Source organism: Neomonachus schauinslandi, chromosome 8, assembly GCF_002201575.2.
Source record: "Neomonachus schauinslandi chromosome 8, ASM220157v2, whole genome shotgun sequence".
In the NCBI taxonomy this organism is placed as follows: domain Eukaryota; kingdom Metazoa; phylum Chordata; class Mammalia; order Carnivora; family Phocidae; genus Neomonachus; species Neomonachus schauinslandi.
In genome coordinates this window covers 118,046,868-118,074,535 of record NC_058410.1, presented here as the reverse complement: position 1 = coordinate 118,074,535, position 27,668 = coordinate 118,046,868, and the positions used below count along the sequence as shown (strand labels likewise).

The 27,668-nt window shown below is 57.7% G+C and overlaps 2 protein-coding genes and 1 non-coding gene across 3 annotated transcripts; 2 read left to right on the top strand and 1 right to left on the bottom strand.

The window, feature by feature from the left end:
* The first annotated feature begins 329 nt into the window (after positions 1-329).
* PRRC2A (proline rich coiled-coil 2A) lies at positions 330-15,316 on the top strand. The gene is given in 32 exon segments (XM_044917725.1): positions 330-498; positions 2,311-2,485; positions 2,986-3,163; positions 3,533-3,632; positions 3,729-3,801; positions 4,148-4,291; positions 4,451-4,602; positions 4,786-4,865; positions 5,023-5,165; positions 5,471-5,561; positions 5,655-5,871; positions 6,295-6,769; positions 7,230-7,420; positions 7,654-7,945; positions 8,345-8,555; positions 8,759-8,774; positions 8,776-10,613; positions 10,973-11,247; positions 11,450-11,580; positions 11,810-11,939; positions 12,042-12,127; positions 12,311-12,544; positions 12,679-12,819; positions 12,942-13,010; positions 13,119-13,290; positions 13,436-13,535; positions 13,731-13,941; positions 14,032-14,130; positions 14,262-14,474; positions 14,589-14,683; positions 14,786-14,876; positions 14,995-15,316. Coding segments are annotated over 31 exon segments (6,501 nt in total). The 5' UTR covers positions 330-498; positions 2,311-2,373; the 3' UTR covers positions 15,136-15,316.
* On the top strand, positions 2,669-2,799 carry LOC123325637. Its single transcript, XR_006540568.1, has one exon. It is a non-coding gene; the product is annotated as a small nucleolar RNA SNORA38 (small nucleolar RNA).
* A 951-nt stretch (positions 15,317-16,267) lies between the features above and the next one.
* BAG6 (BAG cochaperone 6) lies at positions 16,268-27,381 on the bottom strand. The gene is given in 27 exon segments (XM_021696955.2): positions 16,268-16,453; positions 16,736-16,882; positions 17,404-17,511; positions 17,591-17,737; positions 17,849-17,910; positions 18,013-18,157; positions 18,334-18,458; positions 18,550-18,652; positions 18,779-18,832; positions 19,018-19,187; positions 19,306-19,597; positions 19,944-20,227; positions 20,426-20,513; positions 20,623-20,735; positions 20,858-20,965; positions 21,077-21,154; positions 21,509-21,596; positions 21,598-21,762; positions 21,968-22,165; positions 22,585-22,714; positions 23,234-23,472; positions 24,306-24,380; positions 24,550-24,603; positions 24,840-25,036; positions 25,136-25,253; positions 26,356-26,482; positions 27,141-27,381. Coding segments are annotated over 26 exon segments (3,498 nt in total). The 5' UTR covers positions 26,470-26,482; positions 27,141-27,381; the 3' UTR covers positions 16,268-16,357.
* Positions 27,382-27,668: the final 287 nt, after the last annotated feature.

Below are 27,668 nucleotides of genomic sequence, written 5' to 3'. Positions count from 1 at the left end.
GCTCCGCCCCTTCCCCCCGCCTCCATTAGTCGTGCAAATTCTGCGCCCTAACCGCCCGGCCGACAGGCACTGCATTCCCGCCCCCTCTACGCGTCTTAACGGCCGACGCCGGGGGCGCGTCTCTTTAGCCAACCGGCGTCCTAGCGCCTGAAAGTCCCTCCTCTTTATGCAAAGAACCTATGCCTGCTCCGCACGCCCTGCTTTTTTTTTTAAACAAGGACAGCCCTCGAAGCAAAGAGGGATAGGGTAGAAGGTGCCCCGCCCTTTATGCAAATCAGGGGGCGTGTCATGCGCTGAGGGAGGCGGGAGGTGGGGGGGTGCTCCCGGGGGCGGCGGTTGCCCGGATGGGCCGTTAGTCGGAGCCCAGCCGCGGAGTGAGCGAGGGAGACGGGAGGAGCCGATCCCGGCGCCATCCGCCGCCATCCGCCCCCGCCCCACCGCCATCCCACCTCGGGGAGCCCCTAGGCCCCAGTCCCGGACCCCCGCGCACCCGGCCAGGTGAGTCTGGGGAGCCGAGTGCTAAGGCCCTTTTCCGGCGCGGGAGCGGTCGTGGCGGCGGCGGCGGCGGCGGTGGCGGGCCGGGGGGAGGAGAAGCTGCCATTAGCCGCCGCCATTTTGTCCTCCTGCTGCCGGGGCTTGACTGCCCCTCCCCCTCTGATACCCCAGCTTGGTACCCGCACCTCCAACCCCTCACACAGAGTCTGTGGCCTGCCCCTAACCACCCACATTCCTGGCTTTATGGGGCGACCCCCTCTCCTGGGCCCCTAACTCCCCAACCTCAGCTGCGCTCTTGGCCTCTTCACCCCAATCTGTGAGTCCCCTTCCCCGCCGCCAGTCTGGGGTGGGCCGCGCCCGCCGATCTTCGGAGAGTCTCCTTTCTTCCATATTGGGCCACCCTGCCATCACCCAGTGCTTGGATTTCCCATTCTTGACGCCCCTCTTCGCGTCGAGTCACTCCCACCCTGGAACCCTGCTTTTATCCTACATGTTTGCTTTCTACGTTCCTCAGTCTTTCTCTGCTTTTTCATTTTTCTTATTTCTTCTCTGTCTCAATCCCCCCTTTTTTTTCTTGGGTCTCCTGACATTGCCCTCTTACTTCGCTCTGTATCTTTTCTTTACCATTTCTGGTTAAGTGTATTATTTCCCAGTTGCTTTCGTGTTGATCCTCTTTGATTAGTGTTACTCCACATTTGTCTATCCCCTTTTTATTCATGTATTTATTTTTCGAAGATTGGAATCTTTAAACACCTACAGGGCAACCCCCACTCCTTCATCTTACCTGTCTTAAAGTTTTCCCTGTTTTTCATCCTGATTTTACCCAGTTTTTATCGTGGGCCTGCCTGGATTTCCCACCACCTCCCATCTCTTTCCTGTACGCCATTCCTTCCTATAAATGAATGCCTGGTCACTCAGGAACCAACTGACGATGCAGAGTTTGGCCTGCTTGGGGAGGAAGGGATATTGGGGAAAGAAATGACTGCTGATGGCTGTTCTTACTGGGAGTAGGAAAATGAAGTTGGTTCTGGCTTTGGCCCCGTGGTTACAGAGTGTGCTTGAGGTGGCTCCATAATGTTTTGTTTTTCTCATATCTGCATAGGGTAAGCCAGAGCCCACCAGTGTTTTCATCTGGAGACCAGATTTTTTCCAGGAGCTGGGATGGGGGCAAGTGTAGGAAAAAATGGGGTGAATATTCCAAATACTTGGGGTCTGTAGCCTGGGAGTATGTAGAGCCCCAATTCCACGAGGAATTATCTGGCACTAGCCCCTAGTCTGGCTGAGCAAGCTCATAAAATCGTTAAACTCCCGGCATACCTTCTTGCAGACCTCCCCAGATGGGAGCGAGGCTGCTGGGAAAGGAACCTGGGGCACAGTTAGGGAGCTGGTGTCTAATAAGTCAGGGATTTAAAGCTCTGTTTTTTGCAGGATGGAGTTGTCTGCCTCTTTCTGGTTTTCTCTGGGGCTGGGACTTGCCATGTTTTATCATACATCTCTGGAATGCTTTTTGTGGAGGGGAAAGAGATTATTACTTGGAATAATGAAGAAGCGGCTATCCTTTATAGACTGGCACAAAAGGAAGTGTGTGTCTACTACTAGGAGCATACCAGATTTTTTATTTGGATTTCCTTGGCAAGAGGTGTCTGGGGGAAAGAGGGACCATGGCATTTGGACTCTGGGAGTTGCTTAAAGGGACGGGGAGTTTGAATAGGCTGGAGGAAAAGACATCAGAGGGCCAAGTGTCTGGGCCCCTAACGAAAATGCAAAGGAGCATCTAGGGAGCAGACACTGAAACACTTGGTGTCTGGCCCACAGGCTCCGGCACGTTTTGGGGGAGGTGCCTGCAGGACCCAACCTACTCAATGAGCTTCCAGCGCAATGTCCGATCGCTCGGGGCCGACTGCCAAGGGGAAGGATGGAAAGAAGTATTCCTCGCTCAACCTGTTTGATACGTATAAGGGCAAGTCCTTAGAGATCCAGAAACCCGCTGGTGAGGGTCCTGCCAAGATGTTCCTAATTTCTAGAGGCTGGGCATGAATGGGGCATACATTTTAAAGCTTTCTGAAGGGAAATGATTATAGTACAAGTATCAAAAGACTACAGGAACCCTAGAGACTCCCAGCTTTATCTTGGGTCCCGTAGGGAACGTTGAGCTTTGGATGAACACCAGTGACCCTCCTACAAAGGCGTGTCTGTAGTTCCCTGTCTTTGGACACGTAAGAATTGGAGGCAAAGAAATGTGGATTTGGAGAAGCCTGGGGCCAGCTTGCTCCCTGCAGGCTCAAGGTGAACCATCCAACAAAGAAGCATCAAGTGTAATACATCTTAGCGTTTGGAGTGGAATTTCAGAGATTGCTGAGGGCAAAGGAAGGAGGGGTTTCTAAAAGAAGTTTGGTAATAAGACATTGAGGAGGTACAAATGGGGCCTAGGGTAGGAAGCTGTCCGATCACCCATGTGGGGTGTTCTTCACCCTCCCATCTTTTCTCCAGTTGCCCCTCGCCATGGCCTGCAGAGTCTCGGGAAAGTTGCCATTGCCCGGCGTATGCCACCCCCAGCCAACCTTCCAAGCCTGAAAGCCGAGAACAAAGGCAATGACCCCAACGTCTCATTAGTGCCGAAAGACGGAACAGGATGGGCAAGCAAACAGGAGCAGTCCGACCCCAAGAGGTAGACAGAGGTCTGGGGGACCTAGAGTGATGACCATTTTAACTTTGAACTTCAGGATGGATTGGGGCTTGGTCTAGCCCAGCCACATAAGATCCAGAGACCGAGGGAAGCCTCGGTCTTTCTTGGTTATTCCAGGGCTCCTGTTAGGGGACTAAGGAATTACACTTTTAGCGTTCTGTAGAAGGTAGAAGGAAGGGATCAACAAACAGGTGACAGCCTACACGGGGTGACTAAGTTATGGTATTTTGTCACAAGTACTTGTGAATAGTAACAAATGGGCTTGGGTTCACTTCCTGTCCTCCAACAATTGGACAAGTAGGGGAGGCATCTCAGGTCCTGGATAACCTTCGTGTCCTACCATCCCCTTAGTTCCGATGCCTCAACCGCTCAGCCGCCGGAATCGCAGCCACTGCCGGCTTCACAGACGCCTGCCTCCAACCAACAGAAACGACCCCCAGCAGCCCCCGAGGTATGTGAAGAACTGGATGGTACTGAAGGCTGGGAGCAAGAATGGTTTGTAGTTCTACCACCCACAGCACCATTTATTATTTCTCTGCTTTCCCAGAACACTCCTTCGGTTCCAAGCGGGGTAAAGTCCTGGGCACAAGCCAGCGTCACCCATGGAGCACATGGAGATGGTGAGTGCAGGGCTGCTTGGGGAGCTTGCTCTGTGCGCTGTGGTAGGCAGGAGCCCTGCACTATACCTTCAGCAGAGTGTTCTTGGTTCTCAATGGCTAAATTTTGGGCCCCATACTCGGTTTCATGGGCTACATGAGCAAGTTCGTTTCTGTCTTATGTGAGGCTGACGGGGGTGTCCCAGGACTGACCTTGTTTGTTGGGAAATGAGTACACAGTGCATGGGGGGTGAGTTTGAAAGTAGGAACTTGATGGTCTGGTATTATCAGAGCCTTCGATTTTTGTGGTAAATTCTCAGTAAATACGGTTTTTTGGTATTTTTTGGTCTGCTACTCTGCACTCCAACAGGTGGAAGGGCATCAAGCCTACTGTCACGATTCTCTCGAGAGGAATTTCCGACCCTGCAGGCGGCTGGCGACCAGGACAAGGCTGCCAAGGAAAGGGAGTCTGCCGAACAGTCGTCTGGGCCCGGACCAAGCCTCCGCCCCCAAAGTGAGTGGTTGTCATTTGTGAGTTGAGTGGGTGGGTGAGTGGTTGGTTAGGTTTTGGCCAGAACAGTACCTTACTCCATTTCAGAGCTAAGTGCTGGCTTATTCACCTTTTCTCCATCATTTTTAGTTATGTTCTCTCTTTGCCTTTTCCAAAATACAGATTCTACAACCTGGAGGGACGGAGGTGGGCGTGGCCCTGATGAGCTGGAGGGCTCAGACTCCAAACTTCATCACAGCCATGATCCCCGGGGGGCGCTACAGCCTTCGGGCCCACCCCAGTTCCCTCCCTACCGCGGAATGATGCCGCCCTTCGTGAGTTTGTGTATCTTGTTTTGGAGTGGTTGCACTTGGAAGCTAGAGAGTTAGCAACTAGGACTTAGCTTTTGGAGGAGACGGAAAGAAAGCAGGGGCCTATGATAGAGAGAAGGACGAAAGGTTTAGGGAGCTGGTTGCATATTTGACCCTCTAAGCATCTGCTGTTGGGCCATTTTGCAGATGTATCCCCCATATCTCCCGTTCCCTCCGCCCTATGGACCCCAGGGGCCTTACCGATACCCTACTCCTGATGGGCCCAGGTGAGTAATCCAGGTCTGGGATTGGATTCTGGTTGGGGACAGGGGAAGCCTCTTAGAAAGGGAGATGGTCTTCTGGCCCAGAGGCTTGAGTCTTGTATGTGGTTCGACAACATGCCATCTTTGACACTCTCTCTCCCATTTGTCTTTTCACACGCAGCCGTTTCCCCCGTGTGGCGGGCCCTCGGGGTTCAGGGCCGCCAATGCGCCTTGTAGAGCCTGTAGGTCGGCCTTCAATTCTTAAAGAGGATAACCTCAAAGAGTTTGACCAGTTGGACCAGGAGAATGATGATGGTTGGGCAGGTTAGTGCATATGAAGGATGAAGCGTTTTGGTTTCAGAAGTCAAAATCTGATGAATAAATAGGGGATTGTGTGGGAGAAAGGGAGACACTGAAGGGTAGGGCATACACATGGCGGAAAGCCAAGTTCTGGTAAAGAACTGAGAGGTGTGGGAATGCCAAGACTCACAGTGCGGCTTCGTGCAGAGGCGGGTTGGTGTTGGGAGTGCATCGCACTACATAATACCAGATCCTTTCCTGTGATCCAGAAGTGATCTGAGGTTGGAGAGCAGAATGCTTGGCTTATCGCTTTTCATTTTTCCCCATAGGGGCCCACGAAGAGGTCGACTACACTGAAAAGCTCAAGTTCAGTGATGAGGAAGACGGGCGAGACTCCGATGAGGAGGGAGCTGAGGGCCAGTGAGTTAGGGGGCTCAGTTTCTCTCGCAGTAATACCCTCTTAAAGGAGCTGGTTTCCAGCTGATTTTAATTCCACTGTTGGTCTGCTCACAGCAAGGAGTCCCAATCAGCTGCTGGTGAGGAACGGCCCCCTGAAGCAGATGGCAAAAAGGGCAACTCCCCCGGCAGCGAACCGCCCCCTCCCAAGACGGCCTGGGCAGAGACCTCTCGGCCTCCAGAGACAGAGCCGGGGCCTCCTGCCCCAAAGCCTCCCCCACCCCCACCTCACCGGGGCCCCGCTGGGAACTGGGGCCCCCCTGGGGACTACCCAGTGAGTGTCTACAATGAGGGCTTGAGAAGGGTCAGTTGTGGGAGATGAGTGTTGGCTAAGAAGTTGAAGCACTAATAATAGAGGAAGCTGGGGGGAGGGTCAGGAATGGGCTACAGGAAGTGTAAAGCAGTGGAGCATCTCTGAAAAGCATCCAGAGCATCTCTGGAACGTCTTTGGTTACGGGAGTCTGGGTTAAAAGAAATCGGGATGCTAGTGAGGAAGAACGAGGAGGCCTGGGTGTTCGGGTCTCTGAAAGGAGAGAGGAAACGGGTAAGATTAGGTTGAGTTTTTCCCTACCCAAAGAGGCTCCCAACCCAAGGCCAGTGCCTGCCCCCACAGCTAGAGTGAGTTGGTCAGTCTGTGAAAAAGACAAGAAATCTGACGACTAACACCTCTGGCCCTGCCGGGTCTGCCCATTGACAGGATCGGGGGGTCCCTCCCTGCAAGCCCCCAGCACCCGAAGACGAGGATGAGGCCTGGCGGCAGCGGCGAAAACAGTCTTCATCTGAGATCTCCCTGGCTGTGGAGCGGGCCCGGCGCCGGCGAGAAGAGGAGGAGCGTCGCATGCAGGAGGAGCGCCGGGCAGCCTGCGCCGAAAAGCTCAAGCGACTTGATGAGAAGTTTGGGGCGCCTGACAAGCGGCTCAAAGCAGAGCCTGCTGGCCCACCTGCTGCTCCTCCCGCCCCAGCTCCGCCACCTGTAGTCCCCAAAGAACTCTCTGCACCTCCAGCTCCTCCACCAGCACCAACCCCAACACCAGAAAAAGAACCGGAAGAGCAGACCCAGGCCTCTCCTGCCCAGCCCACGCCCGCTGCAGGTGTGGTTCCGGCTCCCACACCAGCCAGCGGTGGCGGCGGCCCTGGTAGTACGGGCGGCGGCAGCTTCGAAGCCAGCGCAGGTATGGAGATGGCGACAGGGCACGCCCGGGCATCCTAGTTCTCTCTCGGGGCCGAGGGCACGGGTGGTAAGCATGGGAGGAGATGAAGCAGAAGGCAGTGGTTTCGGTGTATCAGATTGTCAGTGGTGGAGGACCAGAGGGGTCCCTTTGCTCGTATGGGTATTTAAGGAGAGGGAGGTTTTCCTCTCGGAGCTCCTGGATAAACAGTAACCTGAGAGCACTTTCCGAAAGCTCAGCACGGAGCGAGACTGAAGACAGGGTCTGTTGCTTTGGTGGTTTCATGGGCAGTTCGCACCACCATCATTGGCTCTTGGAGTAAGCGCTTAGCTTCAGGGAGGCTGCTGGAGGTGAGGGCGGAGCTCGGAGAGAGTGGCGGAGGTGAGGGCGGAGCTCGTGGGGCTATTCGTGGCAGGTCTTGGGGGATTGGGTCACTCTGAGGATTATCTTTTTGTCGATGCAGTGGAACCCCAACTGCCCTCAAAAGAGGCTTCTGAACAACCAGAAGAGGGTCCTTCTCCTGCTACGACCCCGGCCCCAAAGGTGGAACCCAAGGGTGATGGGGTTGGCCCCCCCCGGCAGCCCGCCAGTCAGGGCTTGGGCTACCCTAAATACCAGAAGTCGTTGCCGCCGCGGTTCCAGCGCCAGCAGCAGGTGAGAGGCTGCTCTCCCCCGGTAAGAGCGGTCCCCTCCCTGGCTCCCCCGTGCATCCCGTTCGGGGGGTGCCTTCCGGGTCCCTCTACTGCTTCTGTCTCTGGTGTGTCACACAGGTGTCCATCCAGTGCTAGTGTATGTCGCGTGCGTGTGTTAGCTTTGCTTCTGGCCTTGTTGGCTGCGGGGCAGGCCCGGGGCCCTGATGCCCCCGGCCCCCTGCTGTCCTCCCCCAGGAGCAGCTCTTGAAGCAGCAGCAGCAGTGGCAGCAGCACCAACAGGGTTCCGCCCCAGCCACTCCGGTACCACCGTCCCCACCGCAGCCCGTGACCATGGGGGCAGTGCCGGCTCCACAGGCTCCGCCCCCGACCCCCAAGGCCCTGTACCCAGGTGCGCTGGGCCGGCCCCCACCCATGCCCCCGATGAACTTTGATCCCCGCTGGATGATGATACCTCCTTATGTGGACCCCCGGCTCCTCCAGGGCCGGCCCCCTCTGGACTTCTACCCTCCTGGTGTGCACCCCTCTGGTAAGGGCCCTTGAGGGGGGCGGGTAGGGGACACCACAGTCCTGGGAAGTGGCTGCACGCATCTCACTGTGTGGATGAAGGGTCATGGGTGAAGGAGGGGGAGGGTACGTGCTTAGTGTTGCTGAGAGCACTCTTCATTTCAGGAATGGCCTTGGGAAAGAGTGGGCTTTCATTGGCCAGGATTTACTGGGGTTCATCGATTGATTTGTAGAGAAGCTGAGTGGATATGGATAAGATAATTCTTTAAGGAGAGCGTGTCAGGCTCAGGCTTGCCAGGAATAAGAGAGGAGAAGTTGACGTCGACATGACTGACAGAAGTAGAATGGGGAGATGCTTTTTGAGCTGGAGGGCCTGTCATATAGGAGAGGGTTAGCTTTCTCATCCCTTTTGTTTTCTTAGGCTTAGTTCCCCGGGAGCGCTCAGACAGTGGGGGTTCAAGCTCAGAACCGTTTGAGCGCCACGCACCTCCCCTGTTACGGGACCGGGGCACCCCACCAGTGGATCCAAAGTTGGCCTGGGTAGGAGATGTCTTCACCACCACACCCACCGATCCCCGCCCTCTTACCTCCCCGCTGCGCCAGGCTGCCGATGAGGATGACAAGGGGATGCGGTGAGTCTGTGTAGCGGATGTGGGTGCATTTGCCAGTGAAAGGACTTGGGTTAGGAGAAAAGGTTCTTTGGATTATTGGTGAGGTGACAGGAATAATGTAAGAGAAGTGTCGGTGGTAATAGAGTGTTCTTTTTCTCTACCTAGTTCCGGTTTTCCTCATTCTAAGATACTTAATTTCCACTTTTTTCTGTGTCTCTTTTTAGGAGCGAGACACCTCCAGGACCCCCCCCCGCCACCCTATCTGGCCAGTTACCCAGGCTTTCCTGAGAATGGAGCCACTGGGCCCCCGATCCCTCGCTTCCCTCTGGATGAACCAGCTCCCCCAGGGCCCCGTCCACTCCCCTGGCCCCCAGGCAATGATGAAGCCACCAAGGTACAAGCTCCGCCACCCAAGAAGGAAAGCCCCAAGGAGGAGACCCCGCAGCTGACGGGGCCAGAAGCCGGCCGAAAGCCCAGCCGCACAGTTGGAGGCCAAGGCCCCCCTCCACCTCGCAGAGAGAGCCGCACTGAGACCCGCTGGGGCCCTCGCCCAGGCAGCAGTCGTCGTGGGATCCCTCCAGAGGAACCAGGGGCCCCTCCCCGCCGGGCTGGGCCTATAAAGAAGCTCCTACCACCTGCGAAAGCCGAAGAGCTGCCTCCCAAGCCACTGGAGCAGGGCGATGAAAGCCCCAGGGTTCCAAAGCCAGAGCTCCTCAAGACGGCAAAGGGGAAGATGGGGGTCCCCAGGGAGATCCCACCCAGTGGGAATCTTTCCCCTGCCCCAAGGCTCCGGAGGGATTACTCCTATGAAAGAGTGGGTCCCGCCTCTTGCCGGGGCCGGGGCCGGGGCGAGTATTTTGCCAGAGGGAGGGGTTTTCGGGGGACCTATGGGGGCCGGGGGCGGGGAGCCCGGAGCCGAGAGTTCCGTAGTTACCGAGAGTTCCGGGGAGACGATGGGCGTGCCGTCGGGGCAGGGGGACCGAACCAGCCCCCGGCACCTCGAGGCCGCACTGCCAGTGAGACGCGAAGCGAGGGTTCTGAGTACGAAGAAATCCCCAAGCGGCGCCGGCAGCGGGGCTCAGAAACGGGCAGTGAGACCCATGAGAGCGATCTGGCCCCCTCAGACAAGGAGGCTCCCCCGCCCAAGGAAGGAGTGCTCACCCAAGTCCCTCTTCCTCCTCCACCATCGGGAGCCCCTCCTTCGCCAGCCCCAGCCCGCTTTTCCACCGCCCGAGGTGGGCGCGTCTTCACTCCCAGAGGAGTGCCATCCCGTCGGGGCCGGGGGGGCGGGCGGCCCCCTCCACCTGTTTGTCCAGGCTGGAGCCCTCCCACCAAGTCCCTGGTTCCTAAGAAGCCTCCATCAGCTCCTTTGCCATCCAGTAAGGAGCCTTTGAAAGAGAAACTGATCCCAGGGCCTCTGTCCCCTGTGGCCCGGGGAGGCGGCAGTGGGGGCGGCAGCGTGGCCATGGGTGTGGAAGATGGGGAGCGGCCCCGACGGAGGCGGCACGGGAGGGCTCAGCAGCAGGACAAACCGCCTCGGTTCCGGAGGCTGAAGCAGGAACGGGAGAATGCTGCCAGGGGGGCAGAGGGCAAGCCCTCTTCCCTAGCCCTTCCAGCCACCACCTCTGGAGCAGAGGAGACCGCGTCCGGGCCCCCGCCCCCTCGCCGCGCAGCTGCCAAGTCTCCGGATCTGTCAAACCAGAACTCCGACCAAGCCAATGAGGAATGGGAGACCGCGTCAGAGAGCAGCGACTTCGCCAGTGAGCGCCGGGGAGACAAGGAGGCTCCCCCACCCGCGCTGCTGGCCCCCAAAGCTGTGGGAACTCCTGGGGGCAGTGGGGGTGGAGCCGGCCCAGGCATTTCAACCATGTCCCGCGGAGAGCTGAGCCAGAGGGCCAAGGATTTGAGCAAGCGGAGCTTCTCGAGTCAGCGGCCAGGCATGGAACGGCAGAACCGGCGCCCGGGCCCCGGCAGCAAGGCCGGCGCTGGTAGCAGCGGCGGAGGTGGCGGGGGACCTGGAGGGAGGACCGGCCCGGGGCGAGGGGACAAGAGGAGCTGGCCCTCTCCGAAGAACCGGAGGTGGGTAGGGTCCGGTCAGGCTGTTGAGTCTTTTCCTGAGTTAAGCAGTGGGGGAGGGGAGAGCGCCTGAAGGAAAGAGCATGTGGGTGCTGAGGAGTGGGGGGTCAGAGGGCACAGGGGCTGCTAGGCCCCGCACAGCCCCGTCTAGGGAAGGTAACCGGAAAGCAGTTACCCATGGAGCCGGGAGCGTGCACGTATTCTCTGTTCTTCGTTTTCCGCCTCAAAGACCCAGAATTCCTTAGACGTAGTTAGAAATACCTGGAGTTTCACAGGGAAGCGGGAGAAGTTGGCGGATTGGACTGGTAGGGAAAGTGTTAATAATTCCGGGAATATTGGAGCTGGTGCTCTGTTTCCTTCAGCCGACCTCCTGAGGAGCGGCCCCCGGGACTTCCTCTGCCGCCCCCACCGCCCAGCAGTTCTGCTGTCTTCCGCCTGGACCAGGTTATCCACAGCAACCCCGCTGGCATCCAGCAGGCTCTGGCCCAGCTCAGCAGCCGCCAGGGGGGTGCAGCTGCACCAGGGGGGCACCCGAGGCCCAAGCCTGGGCCTCCCCAAGCCCCTCAAGGCCCCTCCCTTCGGCCCCCAACCCGCTACGACGCTCAGAGGGCCGCCACCACCAGCAGTGTCAGTTCGGGTAAGCTGGAGGGGCTAAGGGTGGGAATGTCTCCATCCACAGAGCAGGTCAGGGGGCAGAGGGGGAGGAGCCTAGCCTGGGAGCCCTGATGTTGGGTGTCTGGACTGAGCAAGGGTGGAAGGACTGGGAAGTGGGCTAACGGGAAAAGCTAGGGTCAGTGATAGAGCAAAGCAGATGCTGATGGATTTTCCCTTTTCCCCAGATCCTCAGTTCGAGGAGCCAGGGCTGATGGTGAGGGGGGTGAGCGGGACTCCCCGGGACTCTGCTGGGGTTAATTCCTTCCCCCCAAAACGGCGGGAGCGGCCTCCCAGAAAACCGGAGCTGCTGCAGGAGGTGAGGGATGGAGCTTGAGGTTGTGCTTCACTGCTCTTACTCCTGAATGTTCTCGCTTACGTTTTCTCCATTTCCGTGTTCTCATCACTGTGTCCTGTCCTTAAATTCTCAGTATTAGTCACTGCCTGTCTCCTCTCTGTCGCCTTTTTTGCCGCACTCTGGCCCAATCTCTTCCAGTCCCCAGTTCGCACCTCATTCATGTTTTGCCTCTGGCCTTTTTCACCTTTAGGAGTCTTTGTCACCTTCTCATACCTCTGGATTCTTGGGCCCGAAGCCTGAGGGCCCAGGCCCTCAGGGAGAGTGCAGAGACGCAGGGAAGGAGGCCCTGACTCCTCACATCTGGAACCGTTTACATACTGGTGAGTAAGCCTGGGGGGATGGGGGAGAGCTACGTCAGAGGGCGGAGAGGGCAGGGTGGTCTCGGGACAGTCTCACCCTCTGCTGTCTGGTGCTCTTCGCAGCCACTAGCCGGAAGAGTTACCGGTCTGGCTCCGTAGAGCCCTGGATGGAACCCCTGAGCCCTTTTGAGGACGTGGCTGGAACAGAGGTAAGTGATGATGGGAGCGAGTGTCTGGGCTGGGATTCTTCCCCACCTGTTCTGGGTTGTCTGGGGCTACTCACCTCCATAGTTAGTTCTCACCTTTCTTCAGTCTGTGTATTTGTGAGCATCAGTTAGGTGTTGGGGTGCTTTCTACCTTGATTTTGCTAATTGCTCTTCCACTCCTCTCAGATGAGTCAGTCTGACAGTGGGGTGGACCTGAGTGGGGACTCTCAGGTGTCGTCAGGTCCCTGCAGCCAGCGAAGTTCCCCTGATGGAGGACTCAAGGGAGCAGCAGAGGGGCCTCCCAAGCGGCCTGGAGGCCCCTCACCCCTGAATGCTGTTCCTGGTGAGGGTCCACCTGGCTCTGAACCCTCTGAACCTCCTAGGAGACGGCCACCTGCTCCCCATGATGGGGACAGAAAGGTAAAACACCAAGAAAAGAGAAGAGGAATGTTTCTGGGACTCTGACTTTGGCCCCACGTTTGTTTCCTCTTTATCTGTGCCTGTGTGTTCTGGGCATTCCTTCATTTGGGCTTCGTTTTACTTCCCCACCCCAGGAGCTGCCCCGGGAGCAGCCTCTGCCCCCCGGCCCCATTGGCACAGAACGATTGCCGCGGACAGACCGAGGCCCAGAGCCTGGCTCCCTCCGGCCATCCCATCGACCAGGCCCCCCTGTCCAGTTTGGCACCAGTGACAAGGTGTGCATGGGCAGGATCTCAGTATCTCGCGGTGGGTGGAGAGGAAGGGAAGGACTGGAGGTGGGATGTGGGGGATGCACATCTTGAGTCACAGGTCGATCTCCGCTGCGTCACTACCACAGGACTCGGACCTGCGCCTAGTGGTCGGAGACGGTCTAAAAGCAGAGAAGGAGCTAGCAGCAGTCACTGAGGTGAGTGGGCGCGTTCGGCGGAAAGGCCTTCAGTTTCTAGGGAAAACGGCTGGGGGTGACCTGGACGTTCAGGAAGCTGACACTGCTCCTGACCAGGCTTCTTCACAGGCCATCCCCATATCCCGAGACTGGGAGCTGCTCCCCAGTGCTTCTGCCTCAGCTGAGCCACAATCCAAGAACCTGGGTTCTGGGCACTATGGCCCAGAGCCCAGCTCCTCAGGCCAGCGCTTGTACCCTGAGGTCTTCTACGGCAGTCCCGGGCCTCCCAGTTCGCAGGTAGGTCCTGCTTCCTGTCCCGTGACCCCTTCTTGCTGTCCCTCACAGTCCGGCCTTTCCAATTTGTGTAGTTGTAAACCGTCATGGCTTTTACTGTAGTAGGTGGGGTGCGCGATCTTTCCTTGACCAGAAAAACTGGAGCTATTCAGCCTTGCCCTCCCACAGGTCTCGGGGGGGAGCCATAGACTCTCAGTTACATCCCAACAATGGAGGTTTCCGCCCTGGGACACCCTCCCTTCACCCTTACAGGTAAGAGTAGATGCCCGTTGATCTCAGAAGGAAAGGGGGAACGGTGTTTCCGTGGGAGGGAAGGGGGAAGACCTGTTTCAAAGGTACCAAAAGCTGGTAGACTTAGAACAAAGGAATAAATGATCCTGGTTTCCTGAGTCCCCTCCCTGCACCTGAATTATTATTATTATTATTTTTTTGGTCTTCCTTCTCCAGATCCCAGCCCCTGTACCTCCCCCCGGGCCCAGCGCCCCCCTCAGCACTGCTTTCCGGGGTAGCTGTCAAGGGCCAGTTCTTGGATTTCTCCGCACTGCAAGCAGCAGAGCTGGGGAAGTTGCCAGCTGGAGGAATCCTGTATCCTCCACCTTCCTTCCTTTACTCTCCAGCTTTCTGCCCCAGCCCTTTGCCCGACCCACCCTTGCTTCAGGTGAGAGGTGGGCAGGTGCTATGCTTCAGGAGTTGGAAGGGAGGGAATGCTTTTGGGGGAGTTGACATTGGTCCCCGTGGTCCCCAACAGGTGCGCCAGGATCTGCCATCCCCCTCAGATTTTTATTCGACTCCTCTGCAACCTGGTGGCCAAAGTGGCTTCCTCCCCTCAGGGGCCCCTGCTCAGCAGGTACCTCTTGTCGTGCCTTTTGCCCTTCATTCTGTTTTTCTATCCAGCCTCTGGCTTTTTTATGTCTCACTGTATTTCTGGTTTTCTGACCTTCTTCCCCGCGCCCCCCTCCCCCCAATTTCTTCCTGTAGATGCTTCTACCCATGGTGGACTCCCAGCTGCCTGTGGTGAACTTTGGCTCCCTGCCAGCAGCACCACCTCCTGCCCCACCGCCCCTCTCTCTGTTACCTGTGGGCCCTGCTCTGCAGCCCCCCAGCCTGGCTGTGCGGCCCCCACCTGCTCCTGCTACTCGGGTGCTGCCTTCACCTGCCAGACCTTTCCCCCCTAGCTTGGGGCGAACAGAGGTAAGGTACCGGAACTGAAGGGCTGGGGATCTCCCACGAGCTCGGGGTAGGGATTCAGGATCTCAGGAGGAGTTGGGCTGAGAGGCAGGAGGCTCATGAATTTGTTTCCTTCAGCTGCACCCAGTGGAACTGAAGCCGTTCCAGGATTATCGGAAACTGAGCAGCAGTCTTGGGGGACCCGGGTCGTCACGTACTCCCCCAACTGGAAGGCAAGAAGAGGGAGGGGGATGCAGATTTCCCAGCCTTTATGGCATTCTCAGGGGCCCAGGGAGCAGGTGTCAGGCTTGCCTTCAACAGCCTTCCTCCCGTAGGTCTTTCTCGGGCCTGAATTCTCGTCTCAAGGCCCCGCCTTCTACCTACAGCGGAGTCTTCCGCACCCAGCGCATCGACCTCTACCAGCAGGTGAAGGGAGAGAGCCCTGTGGCCCCAAGTCTGAATCCAAGAGTTACCACCTGAGTTCCTGTCTTTCCATCCCTGGCCTCCCAGTGTGACTGATCCTTGCCCGTGTACTGTCCCCCAGGCCTCCCCACCGGATGCCCTGCGCTGGATGCCGAAGCCCTGGGAGCGGACGGGGCCATCTTCTCGAGAGGGGCCTTCCCGACGGGCAGAGGAGCCTGGGTCCCGAGGGGACAAGGAGCCTGGGTTGCCCCCACCCCGCTGAGGGAGTTCCCCTTGCCTCCCACCCCCCGGGGCTTGTATATAGATTATAAATATATAAGGGGGAAAGGGGTGGGTGGGGAGGGGTTGTGGGGCTGGGGCCTTGCTTCCCCTCCACCCCCTTCCCCTGGTCCCCTATCCCTGGGGCCGTTTGTTAAAAAAGAATAATAAAAGGATTAAAAATTTTTCTGAAATGATTTTGGGGATGGGTTGGTTGTTTGCACTCCCTTGTAGCGGTACGGTGCCTAGGGATCTGTAGTGGTTTTAGGGAAGTTTGCTGACCCCGGTGATCCGTTCTAACAAGCTACCTCAAAGTTTGTTCGGTTGTATATTGAAGTCTTAGGGACTGGGAGCCAGAGGTGGCTCCGGTGAGTGAGGTCTGTTGGCCACTAGGCTAGAGCTGACATGGGGCTGGCCCGACATGTCTGAGGCTTTGGTGGTACATCTAGAAGGTAGCGCCCCACCGGGTTGTCAAGCAGGGTCTCTGGCCTGTCCAGCAAGAGAGCAGAGTCATCAGGCCTCTTAAATCCCTGAGGTAGTGTCCCAAGAGGTCCTGGTGGAAGCTGAAGTATATGGCCTGGCCTTGGCAGGTCTTCGGCCACGTTCTGTTGGTCCAGCACTAAGCTAGCGCATGGGGAGGGGACTGCAACCGCATCTCTCCGAGGGAGTAGCAAGGGATTTGCAGCCTCCTCTCACTTTGGTCCCGGCTACGAACTCGAGAGGAGGGCCCTGAAAGCGGTTTCGTGGACTCCACATTCAAGCCCGTGAACGGGAGGAGGCCCGTTCAGCCCGGTAGATGAGTGCCACTGTCAGGCTTGGCTAGTCAGGCTGGGACTGCATTTAGGTCTGCAGCTGCTTGGAAATCAAATGGTTTTTTACCAGATAGCTTGAGAGCCCTATGCTGGCCTAGAAATAGGTTTGGTCCATCTCTAAACTCCCATTCTTTCACGTACACGTAAAATGCTTGTGCGTGATCGCTGTCGCCAGGCTTCGTTTCAGTGCTGCCCCCCGTGAACAGCAGAACAAGGCAGTGCGCGGCTGCTCGCCGGGGAGGATGAACATAGCTGGGCTCCTAGGGACTCCGAGAAGACTGAAGTACTTCGACGACTTAAGAAAGACAACTTAGACACAACAGAGCCAGGAAAATCTGACTTTTATTTCTTAAATACTGTGAAGGAAAATGAGGGAAATGGTCCCCTGATGAGGGAGGGCCACAGAGCAAAGAGCTAGGGATCATCAGCAAAAGCCCGATGGGCATTAGGGAAGCGCTGGGGGCTGTAGTTGGGGTCTTCCTGCAGTCGCTTTTGTATATCAGCCCGGAGCTAGAGAGAGAGAGAGAGAGAGCGCGCAAGCGGGTTGGAGGGGCACTGGCTGAGGCTCTGGGATCCCAGCGAGCACGCAAGGCCGTCCCTTAGGAACTAGCACTTCCCACCAGCCACACTGTCGGGAGCCTTCCCAGATGCCACTAGGGAAAAAAACTCTTTAAAAAACATCAAGTCGTAGCCCCAGGCTGACCAGTTTGTCTCTGAAGGGATCAGAAAAGAGGGGCCCTAGCCCGACCCCTCCCACTAGACCATCCCTATTCTGCTTCAAGGTGGGGGCACCTGCTGCCTGTAGCTCTCCTGAACCTCTGGTGCCTCCAGGTCCCGGCTCAGGCTCTCGGGGCTCGTCAGGGGCCGAGCTCCGGCTGCCTTAGCTGCCCGGCTCACGGCCTCTGAGAGAAGCAGCTGGGGGCCCTCACCCTGCATCGTCTGGGGGACAGGGGGTCGGGAGGGAAAAGGGGATCAACGTCAGATCCAGTGCCACCACCCAGCTCACCCTTTCCAGGAGCCAACCACTGAATTTCTAGGCTAGTGGAGAGAAGGGAACCAGCTCGCGGGTGGTTCTGAGCGCAGAAATGCCTTCCCAATTGGCTCTGGCTCTGGCGAGAGGGCATTTGCGCGTGCTGGACTTGCCCTTCAAAACAGGGCAGCAGGAGGAGTCGCGCCACCCAGCACTCAGAGCTAGCTAGTCCACGAGAGGAGGCCGCCCTCGAGGAAACGGGCCCTGGCCACACGGCACCTGGGGGTCAGGCGGCTGAGGGAGGACAGCGGCGCTGGCGCGCGCTAGCCTCACATCTACTGCCACCACTGTGGGCGAGTCCCAGAAGGCTTCCTTGTCCACTCAGCCACAGGACGGAAGTAGGAAAAACTCCTTCCGGCTCTAACTGGTTGATTCTAAACATGGCAGGGGAAGGGGGATAAAGAGCTCCTCAGGGAAGAGGCACACCAACCTTACGTCTCTTGGCAGGCATACCACTGAGGTAGGCGTCGCTCAGGGGGGGCTGCGGCTTCACCTTCCGCTGACTCTGAATGTCCTGCTGGATAATCGGGACCCACTCCTGGGGATGGAAAAGATGATGAGGAACTGGCACAACTTCCAGCTGCCCTTGGCTCCCCAGCTCACCTCCTGACACTCACTGGGGGGACTGCGGCTGCCCAAGGCTCGGTCTCAGCTGAAGCTCCGTCCTGTTCGTCCCGGGAGCCGCCGCCCTCAGGAGCAGGAGGTGGCCCTCGGGACATGGCCTCTTCTGCCGTCGTGCCCGGGGCCGGGGAAGCATTCTCCCGCTGGGAGTGAGACAACGGGGAAGATGCAGGCTTCAGCATCCCCAGCCTCCAGCCCTTCTGCCCGCAGCCCTCCGCTCCCCGCTGTCTGGCCCCTCAACCTCTCCCTGGTACCTGAGGCTCAGGGGAAGTCCTCTCTGAACCCTGAACTTCCATTGGCTCCTCAGGAAGTGGCTATGAAATTGGACAGAGGAGGAGAACACAAAAGGCCCTCTCAGGCCTCCCTGTCCAGTTCCCTCAAGTCCCCGGACCCCACAGCCCATCGGGACCCTTACCTGGGGGGGGGTCACTGACCCTGCGAACGTATCTGAGGATGGCATCAGGGCCCACGGGCATGTGCTCCAGAACCACCTGAAGCCTCAGTCCCATCATAGTGGTCAGCCAGCTCACCAAGGATGGGTTCACCCCACGAGACATGCGACGCTGAGGGCAGAAAGCACCCTTGGAACACAACATCTTCAACCAGCTTTTGAAAGGTACGAAAGGGTAAAGGACAGCAGTTTGGAGCAAAAAAACAAAACGAGAACCGCAGAATAGCAGAGAGAATGGAACCCTAAGAAAACAAAAGGCTGGAGATCGGGGAGCTGGGTGGTGCTTACAATTCGGCCATTGATGACTGCGGCAAGTTCCATCTGCTGTCCCCCCAAGCAGTGCAGGTTGAGGGCCAGGCATTCAAACAGGCCCTGGTTACACAACTCCAGCAAACGGGCCCCAAATCCACTGTCTGTGGGCAAGACGCAAGGAGGGGACGCTGGCACCCGGCAGCCCTGCGCCTCTAACCCGCCCACACGTACGCCCGCGGGCCCGCCCCTCACCTGTGCAGTGCAGCACGTGAGCGGCAATGCTGTTGAACTGCTCCTGGAGAAATTCCAGGTTTGTCCGGATGATGTCCACGCCGGGCTGAACCTGCACCAAAGACTGAGAAACGAGACACGCAAAGACCCCCAACTCAGGGACCCTGCGGGACTAGGATCGAGGAGGCAGGAGGAGCAGCAGTTACCCTGACCACAGCCGGGACACGAGGAACAGGGAAGGGTTACTCACAAAACTCTCCCGCACGTATTCTTCCAGCCCCGTGATCAACGTGTGGGTTGCCGTCTAGAGGGAAGCAGCATAAGTTCAGGCCCAGGCCCCAGCCCTCGAGACACTGCCCTCCCCTCCACCTCCGGTAAGTCCAGGGCTCGGGCTGGAGCAATCGTCGCTTTAGGTGACAGACGAACAGAGTCAGGAAGAAGGAACGGAAGCTGAGCAGGAGTGCTCTGAGGCCCAGGGTCCTCACTTACCCGTATGTTGCCAGGTGTGGGCTCTTGGCCACCCAGGTAGTGCTGGTGGAAAAAGGACCGCAGCTGGGGCTGGAGCCGCTGCAGGGGCTGGAAATGGCCATGAAGGAGCATCACCACGTCCACCATGGAAAAGTTCTGGCACAGAAGAGAGAGCAGGGCCCCAAAGAATCCTAGGAACAGGGGCCGAAGTCAGCAGCGGCCTTCACCACCTGGCCTGCCCACCCACCAGCAGCCCGTCGGCCTCATTCCGGCCATCGGCACACCCCGCCCCGCCGCCGACTCGCTCACCGAGGGCCCCATCAGCCCCAGGCTCGAAGATGTTGCTGGACCCGCTGAGGCGCTGGATGAAAGCGGCGATACTCTCGCTGCTGCCAGCCCGGGCCCCCAGGGAGCCCAGCAGGGAGTTCAGCACACCCTGCACCACAGAGGTAAAAAACTCCGGCGACAGGCTCTCAAGACCCAGGCCTCCAGGGCTCCCTGCACCAGCAGAAGGGGACCCCAGCGGGGGCACGGTCTGCTGCTCGGGGGCTGGGGCCGGGGGTGGGGGCGGCGGAGGGGGCGGAGGCGCCGTCTGTGTCGCCTGGCAGACAGAGAAAGAACACACCACAGAAAACAAGCTGAGAACGGGGACAAGACACGGGGAAGGCACAAACCGGAAGCAGCCCGAAGATGGAGAGCGCTGGCCCCTCTCCCTCTGAACGGCTGAGGTCAGAAAGCAGCACCGCAGGCCTTCACAGCCTCGTCTTCCTCTTCTCCAAAACCGTGGGGGGGCGGTGCTGGGGTGTCAGTGAAGTCCCGGGGCCCCCTCCCACCGCCAGGCCCCCGGAGGCTGGAACCCAGCAGCGAGATCGTAGCGACAAGACACCAGCGCCCGGCTGGGCCCGAGGAAAGGGGGGCTGAAACCGAAGAGCCAGCCAGCCACCCACCTGCAGGAAGTCGGTCATGCCCTGCAGGAAGGCGGGGACGCCAGGCATCGCCACGGTGATGGTAGGAGAAGCCACGCCGGGCGCCCCGGCCCCGGGCCCTGCCGGCCCCAGCAGGCTCCCCAGGAGCTGGGAGAACTGCAGGTCGGCCGCGGAGGGCTGCGGGGGCGGAGGCTGGGCAGGCCCCCCGGGGGCAGGGCCGGCGGTGGTAGCAGTGTTGGTGGTGCCGGCGCTGGCTGAAGCGGTGGCGGGGGCCGCAGGCGGAGCCATTCCTGGGGTCCCCTGAGCTGGACAGACCGAAAGAGACAAGGTGAACTGTAAGGAGAAACGAGATGCCCCAGCATTTCCATCCCGCTCTCCCCGGCAGGAGAGCAAGGACAAAGGACCCCTGCGGAGAGCCGGGAAGCGGCCGTGAGGAGCGGAGCGTCAGCCTCCAGGCTGTGGGCCCCCCCTGCAGCTGGACGTGGGCGGGAACGAGGACTCACCCACGAGAACGGGCTGCATCAGAAGCTGCCCCACAAGGCCGCTCACCATCTGAGCCAAAGAGGCATTGGTACCCAGCCCGGTGCCCTGCTGAACCGAGAGAGGGGAGGCTTTCAGTCCTGCCCTGTCCACTCCCCACCACGGGACCCTCTCCACAGACTCTCCCGCCCCACCCCAGAACTCCTCCACCCTTACTCACTAGAGTACCCGAGACGGGGGGCCCCCCAGGATGGGAAGGCCGAGCCTGTGGAGGGGTGGGCCGGGCAATCACCACCCGGGTGGGAGCTGTCGGAAAACCTGGCACCTGCTGTCCTGTGGGTGGCAGAGGGAAGAGACCGAGGAGGGCTGAGGGCTGGGCCCCGGCCAGCCAGCCAACGGCACCCACCACCATGGACCGTGCCCCACCTCCCAAGCTTCCCCTCCCGGGTCATTACCTGCGGCCGCGGAGGCAACAGCTGCCACCATGGCCTGGTGAGTGATCTGGTGGGCGACGGCGTGCATGAACTCAGGGGGCAGGGAGGGCAGCTGGATGAGGGTGGAGCCTGGGGGGCGGGTCTGATGTAACCTTGAACCTGGACCCCCTTCAACCCACCCACTCGGCCCTACCCCTTGTCTACCCAGAGCTCAGCCTGCTCTGATGCCCTCACTCTTACCCAGGGTCTGGCCATGACCAGGGGGTCCTAGGGGGCCAGTGGGAGCACTCGGAACTCCACCGGGCTGTGTGCCAGAATCTGGGCAGGGAGACAGAGAGAATGGCCCTGAGACAGGCGGGGCCAAGGCCTAACTGTATCCTCCTGAGACCAGCATCCTTCAGGCGGCTACTCCCCCCACCAGAAAGCCGGCTTTTCCCTCCATCTGGACAGGGAGGATGCACTCCCTTCGCCACGCACACCAATCTGCAGGGACAAGCAGTCCCTCCTGTCCTTCCCCACATGCGCCGACTAAAGCTTCTGCCCTGGTTCCTCTGCTCTGGCAGCCGGCCCTGGCTTCTCCCCTCCCCACCCTCGCTCTCACACCTCCGCGCCTCAACCCCGCCTCCCACGTCGTGCAGCTCTACTCTACCGACGACGACGGCCCTAACTCACCTTGGATGTTCATGTGCATCATGACCACGGGTTCCACGCTCTGGTGGGAAATCCGGATGACCCTCGGGTGGCTGGTGGTCGGGGGGGGGAGCCGGCCCTGGCGGGGGAATCCCCTCGGTTGAGGAGTCGACAGCGGTGGAAGTGGGAGCCAGGGACGAGGCCTGCCCAGGACCAGGGGGAGCTGCCTCCGCACTGGCAGCCGTGGGGGGCCGAGTCCCATTCCCCGTCATGGTCACGGTGGTTCCTACATTGATCTGGAGCAGACAAATAAGGCAGCAGTGAAGAAAACAAGAGCCTAACCCAGGGTACCCCGAGATAAACTCCTTCAGCCTCCCCATCTTTCATCCCTTTGTATTCCCAAAGTCCCCACCCCTTCTCGCTTCAAGCCCGATAACTACTCTGGGCCGTTCCACCAACAGCGCCCCGCATTGTCCGTCCCTCCGGGCTCCCCCGACCCACCTGGATGGGGATGGCTGCCTGCTGAAGCACCATGGGGGTGGTGTAGTGCGACATGGGCCGAACCACGTGCAGGTGTCGCGGGGGCGCACAGGCCAGGTTGCAGCGCAGGTCAGACAGGGCCACGAAGGTGTTGCCCAGCAGCCGCAGGCTCTCCCCCACCAAGTTGATCAAGCGCTGGTCCTCTTCACGGCCCTCTTGCTGTCCCCACCGGGGCCGAGCACAGAAAAGCAAAAACCTATCAGGCTGGAACGAACCTCGGTAACAAGAGCAGCAACACCCCTGAAGAACACCATGCTCTCTACACCTTTGGGCATAGCCTGGGAAGCTTCCGGGTAGGCCCGGTCTGGGCAAATAACTTCCACTTCACATACGTACAAAGTTCCCTACTACGACAGGCCCCAGAAAGTCAGCACATCATCTACTCCTCTCCCTCACTCCATGTAACCTTCCTGAGCAACTCGCTCGAGGCATTGAGGGAGAAAAACAGTAGACAAATCTACAGAGAACTCATTCCGTTGCAGACAATGTTGTTTTGCGGGGGGGAAAGGGTTAGCTAGCTGCACTCCACCCCGCTCCCTGTGGGACGCACCGGGGGTGAGGGGGCGGGTGGCACTCACGTTGTTGTTGTAGTCCGTGGTGGCAGCGGCACCCAGAACCTCGTAGTAGCGCTGCAGGAAGGGCTGCAGGCGGCTCTCCAGCCGCTGGAGCTCCTGGAGCACTTCGACGTACTCTGCAGGTGAAGGGTGGCTGGGGGCAACCCCGAGAAGCAGTGAGCGGAGGCTTTCCTCAGATCCCCAGCCTCCCAGCTGACCTAGACTACAATGCCCTGTCTCTCCGCAGCCCCCCAGACACCTGGCCCAATCCCTCCTGGGACCAGCAGAACATCCATCCTTCACCTGCACCCACAGGAAGACAAGGAAAAGAAAACAACTGCTTCCACCTTCCCCGCCACACAATCCCATCCCTATGATGGCAGGGAACGAACGCTGAAGGAAGAAACGCCGCCCGCATGAACTTGGGGAAGAGAGTCTGGATCGGGCTCAGGAACCACCACCTGGATTTCCTTGCCCCAGGGACAGCAGTGCTTCCGGCTCGATTGCCAGCCCTAACCTTGTTCGGCTGGTCCAGAGCCTCTCTTTGCCCCACCAGGCTAACCCTACAGGTAAGAATGCCCAGCGGTCCCCTTCTCCCACCATCCCCTTCCCGGCTCTCATACTTCACTGAAGATCCCTCACCCCCCTCCCAAAGCGTCCCTTGGGTTCTCACTTGGGCGCATTTGTCTCTGGGGCAGGTGCTGGGCCCACAGGGGCTGGGCCAGAAGGGGTGAGTTCTGGGCTCTGGGCTGGGACACGCTCCTCCACTTCTTCCGCCTCCATGGCCTCCCGAGGAGGCACTTCGCTCTCGACTGGTTCTGATGTTTGAGAGCTCAAGGCGACAGGCTCCGGGGCCACAGTCGGCGTCTGTGCGGGCGGCTGACTGTGCTGTGCTTGGGGTCCCCCTCGACACTGAAGGGGAGAGATTCAGGATACCAAAGGCAGGATGAGACTGCCACAGATTACTCAGGTCAAGGGAGAACGAGTGGAGAAGGAGCTCTAACTAGGCTCCTAAAGGCAGGGCCTTGCACCTGTCTGACTCCCCAGCAAAAAGCACCATGCTTAAACAAGACACATAATAAATAATCTGTGATACTTGAGAGTTACTAACAAAATAAAAAAACGATAGTTCCCTAAACCTCCGCTAGAAGAATAAAAAACATCACACGCTACACTCACAACACAAACCAATAGAACTAGGACATCTTGGCATCAGACAGTAATTAAAAAACTAAAAAAGCACAGACTGCTTCTGTAATTGAAAAAAGATGCCACAAGAGTTATCTGGTAAGGGGCACCTGGGTGGCTCAGTTTGTTAAGTGACTGCCTTCGGCTCAGGTCAAGATCCCAGGGACCTGGAATTGAGCCCCGCATCAGACTCCCTGCTTGGCGGGAAGCCTGCTTCTCCCTCTCCCACTCCCCCTGCTTGTGTTCCCTCTCTCGCCGTCTCTCTCTCTCTCTCTGTCAATTAAATACATAAATAAAATCTTAAAAAAAAAAAAAATTTATCTGGTAAGTCTGCAACAAACTTCCCAGATACCAGGCACCCAGAGGATTGGCAGGGACAAGAGAGCCCGACAAAGATATATTTTCTGCCCCAAAGAGTGAAGATTGCAGAGAACAGACCAGATCAGGCAGGAAGAAACCAGCTGATATGGCCAGTCATGCCTTCGCTGCCAGGCGGACATAGAATGGTAAGAGAGAATGAAAAGACAGACAGACCCTAGCCAACCTTGCCCACTGACCTCCATCCGGGATAGTAAGGTCTGTATATCCCTGATCATGTGCTGAGCCATCACCAGCCGTACTCGGGGCTCACTCTATACGACAAGAGACATAAAATGAGGGTACGTCTGAGATGAAGCCATGAACTCTACCACCCACTGAATCAGGTCCCAGCCGGCTCCTCAGCCAGGACCCCCCCCACCCCCCACCTCATGGCCTCCTTCTCCCAGATCCCCTTCCCTGACCCTCCCAGGCCCGTGATACCTGTATCGGGGCCTGTTCCATGTTGATGTGAACATCCACAGCAGAGCCGTCACTCTGGGAAAAGGGTAAGGGAAGTTGCTCTGGGAGAAGCCAAATACTAAGGCCCCCACACCTCTAACTCATTTTCTGGAGCCCCACCCTTCTTCTCAAAGACTGAGGCTGTATCAGATCTCAGGAACCTGGAAACCCAATCTAAAGACCGAGACACCTATCTTTAGGGGCTCTCTGCTACTGCCACAACCAAACCACCCTTCCCCACAAAAACTAGCCTATGTGGAACACAAGCTTACAGGAAGGTTGAAGGTTCCAACCATGACATAGCTGTTGGCATTCCGGTCATGAACAGAGGCCCCAGGCCCCCGAGTACCAGGTGGGGGTCCTCCACCATGGGTGCCTGAGGCAGACCCTATCCCAGAAGATGCCCCAGAAGGGAGCTGAGTCTGAGGAGGAGCCCGTTCCACCAGGTGAATAACCTTTCCCCCAACATCTGCAGGAAAAAAAGATACACACCAAAGCATTATACAATCAAGTAAGCCCAAGGCCTCAGCTCATCCCTCAACCTCTGAACTGCCTCCCCCAAACTTACTGTATTCCTGGAGCTTCTTATCATCCTGCAGAACTCGTCCCTGATAAATGAGCCGTTGTTTCTCAGAGGGAATGCTGACAGAAGCAGCAATGTGCTCTTTAAACTCCTTTACATTCATCTACAGCAAAGAGAGACCAAGAACTATCAGCGAATGTAGGAAAAGGGGAAGGACAGAAAGGGGACAACTGACTTTTGGAAATGAGGGGTAAAAACCACCCAATCATAACATCACTACCCATTTGTCTTGATTGTGAGATAATTATTGTACAAAGTCCCAAACTAAGACATGTTTACACCTGTCAAGACAGACAATAAGTGTTAACAAACTTCAAGTTATGTGCCCAGAAGAAAATTATGTGGCTGAGAAACAGAAAAGCTAATTGACATTCCCTTCTCTCCCTGGCTCCCAAAGGAATGTGTGTCTACGGATACCATTGACCCCTCCTCAAACACAAAATGATACAACTCTACAATCTCAAAGATAAATGCAATGACAAGGAAGGGGGAGTGGAAAGTCAAGTTAAGGAAGGCTCAACGGCAAAGAGAAAAAATAACAAACACTTTCCTAACTGGACAAGTGAGTCTTCAGAAGTACCAGATTGTTTATGTACATCTAATCAGAAAAGCCTATATAGTTTTTTGTGTACATGTTAAAAGCCATGGACCAACCCCTCATGATTCTGTCTCCACGTATCACAGGAACTAATGGTACAGACAGCCGTGTGGCATTAAAATCAAAAGATTCAAATTATGCCACAGATACTAGTAATTCCACTCAACAGTCTGCTAGCGATCTACCTGTGCTACAGGCTCTGATTTCTAGCCTTTAAAAACATAATACAGACCTGATTAATTTTTGTTTTTAAGACTCGAGTTTTGGATCTCTGTTCTGTTTCCCTTCCCAAAGGCACGAGCCATGTCTGTCCCTCTGGGCTGGGGTTCGCTCATGATGATGGCATACAGATTCGTCCTTCCTCCACATTTCCCTCTGCACTGAGTTCTATCAAGGTGGAAAAAGGCAGAACAAAATCTGCCTCATTCAACAGAAGCCATACCTTCTCACTCAACAAGAAAGACCAAAAAATGTCCTGTCTAAAATATGAACAAAGGAACCAATTAAAAAAGATTCAAGGACCAAAAAAATCAGGCTCTTCTCTCAGAATAAGGGGCCTATAAGAGGAAGAGTTAATGAGTGTCTTCCAGAAATGCCGGGGTCTCACCTGGGCCCTCACAATAAAGGTCCGAGTCTGAGAGTCCAAGGTCTTCACCAGCACCTCCAGGCTGTCAGGCTCCTCCATACTGGTAGTGGTACTGGTACTATCACTGGGCTCCATGGCTGACAGCTCTCTAAGGAAGAATAGAAGGAGGGAGGCCTGCTGTCGCCCAAAGCAGATTTTATATACCCGGAAGCCTCCCCGGCCTGAGTCTCCGCCCTAATACCTAAAGAGTTTCTCCCACACAAGCGCACACACTCACACCCGCCCCCATCCCCCTTCTGATTCCGGGGCACGGGGAGAGAAACACAAAGGGCAGGAGAGCGACGGCACAGGGAGCTGGAGGACGGGGAGATGGGAGGGGCTCCACAATGCCAATCACAATAAGGGAGGGCCAGTCAGGCTAGGAAGTCGGGAAGGTAGGAACCAGGAGACCGGTGTCATCACCAGTCGCGATATGACAAAGGCCCCAAAGGTCGGCAAACCCTGGGGAGCACACGAGAGCGGGGGGTCGCGCCAGACTCTGCGGAGACAGTGGTTTCGCGCACGCGCGCCACGCCACGCCCATCGAACCCGCCTAAGTCACGACAGACCCGAGATGCCCCAGCAGACTGCCCCCCTCTTCCGCCTTCCCTCGATGCTCCAGCAGAGCGGCGCAACCAACACACACCAGACACAGACACAGACACAGACACAGACACAGACACAGACACACACACACACACACACCCCCCACCCCACCACTACCAATACCACCACCCCGGGCTCCGCCCCCGAGTTCCCCACGGTACCGTCACTTCCGGTCTCCCCCAACTTGCCACCGATGGCCACTTCCGTTTCCCCGATAGTATTTGGGGATCGCTAGGCGGTACTTCCGGCTCCCCCAGGCCCCCAAGCTTTACTCTTGTGGGGCACGACGAGGAAGTTCGCGGCCCCAAACAGTGAGTTCCTTGGGGCGAGACGGGCCGGGGCCGGCCTGGATGGGAGGGAGCCGAGCACCCCGAGGAGCCGCCACCGCCGTCGCCCGGGGGACCGTACTGCGCCTGCGTGCGTTGCACTACGCATGCGTACACTCTTAGGCACCGCCCCACCCCCGCTAACGCTGTTCACTTCTGTGCACGCGCTTGAGCCGCGGGAGGTTGAGGTGGCTACTATAAATGCCTGAAAATAATTACCAGAAGAGACTGTATACCTCGAGAGGCTTTGGACAGTTGTGTGCCTCTTGGGAGTTTGGGGACTGGGGATTGTTCCTCATGAATCTATGTTAAAGTCTTGGCCGGCAGAGAACCTGAGGCGGCACTGTGCTGGCCTCCTAAAAT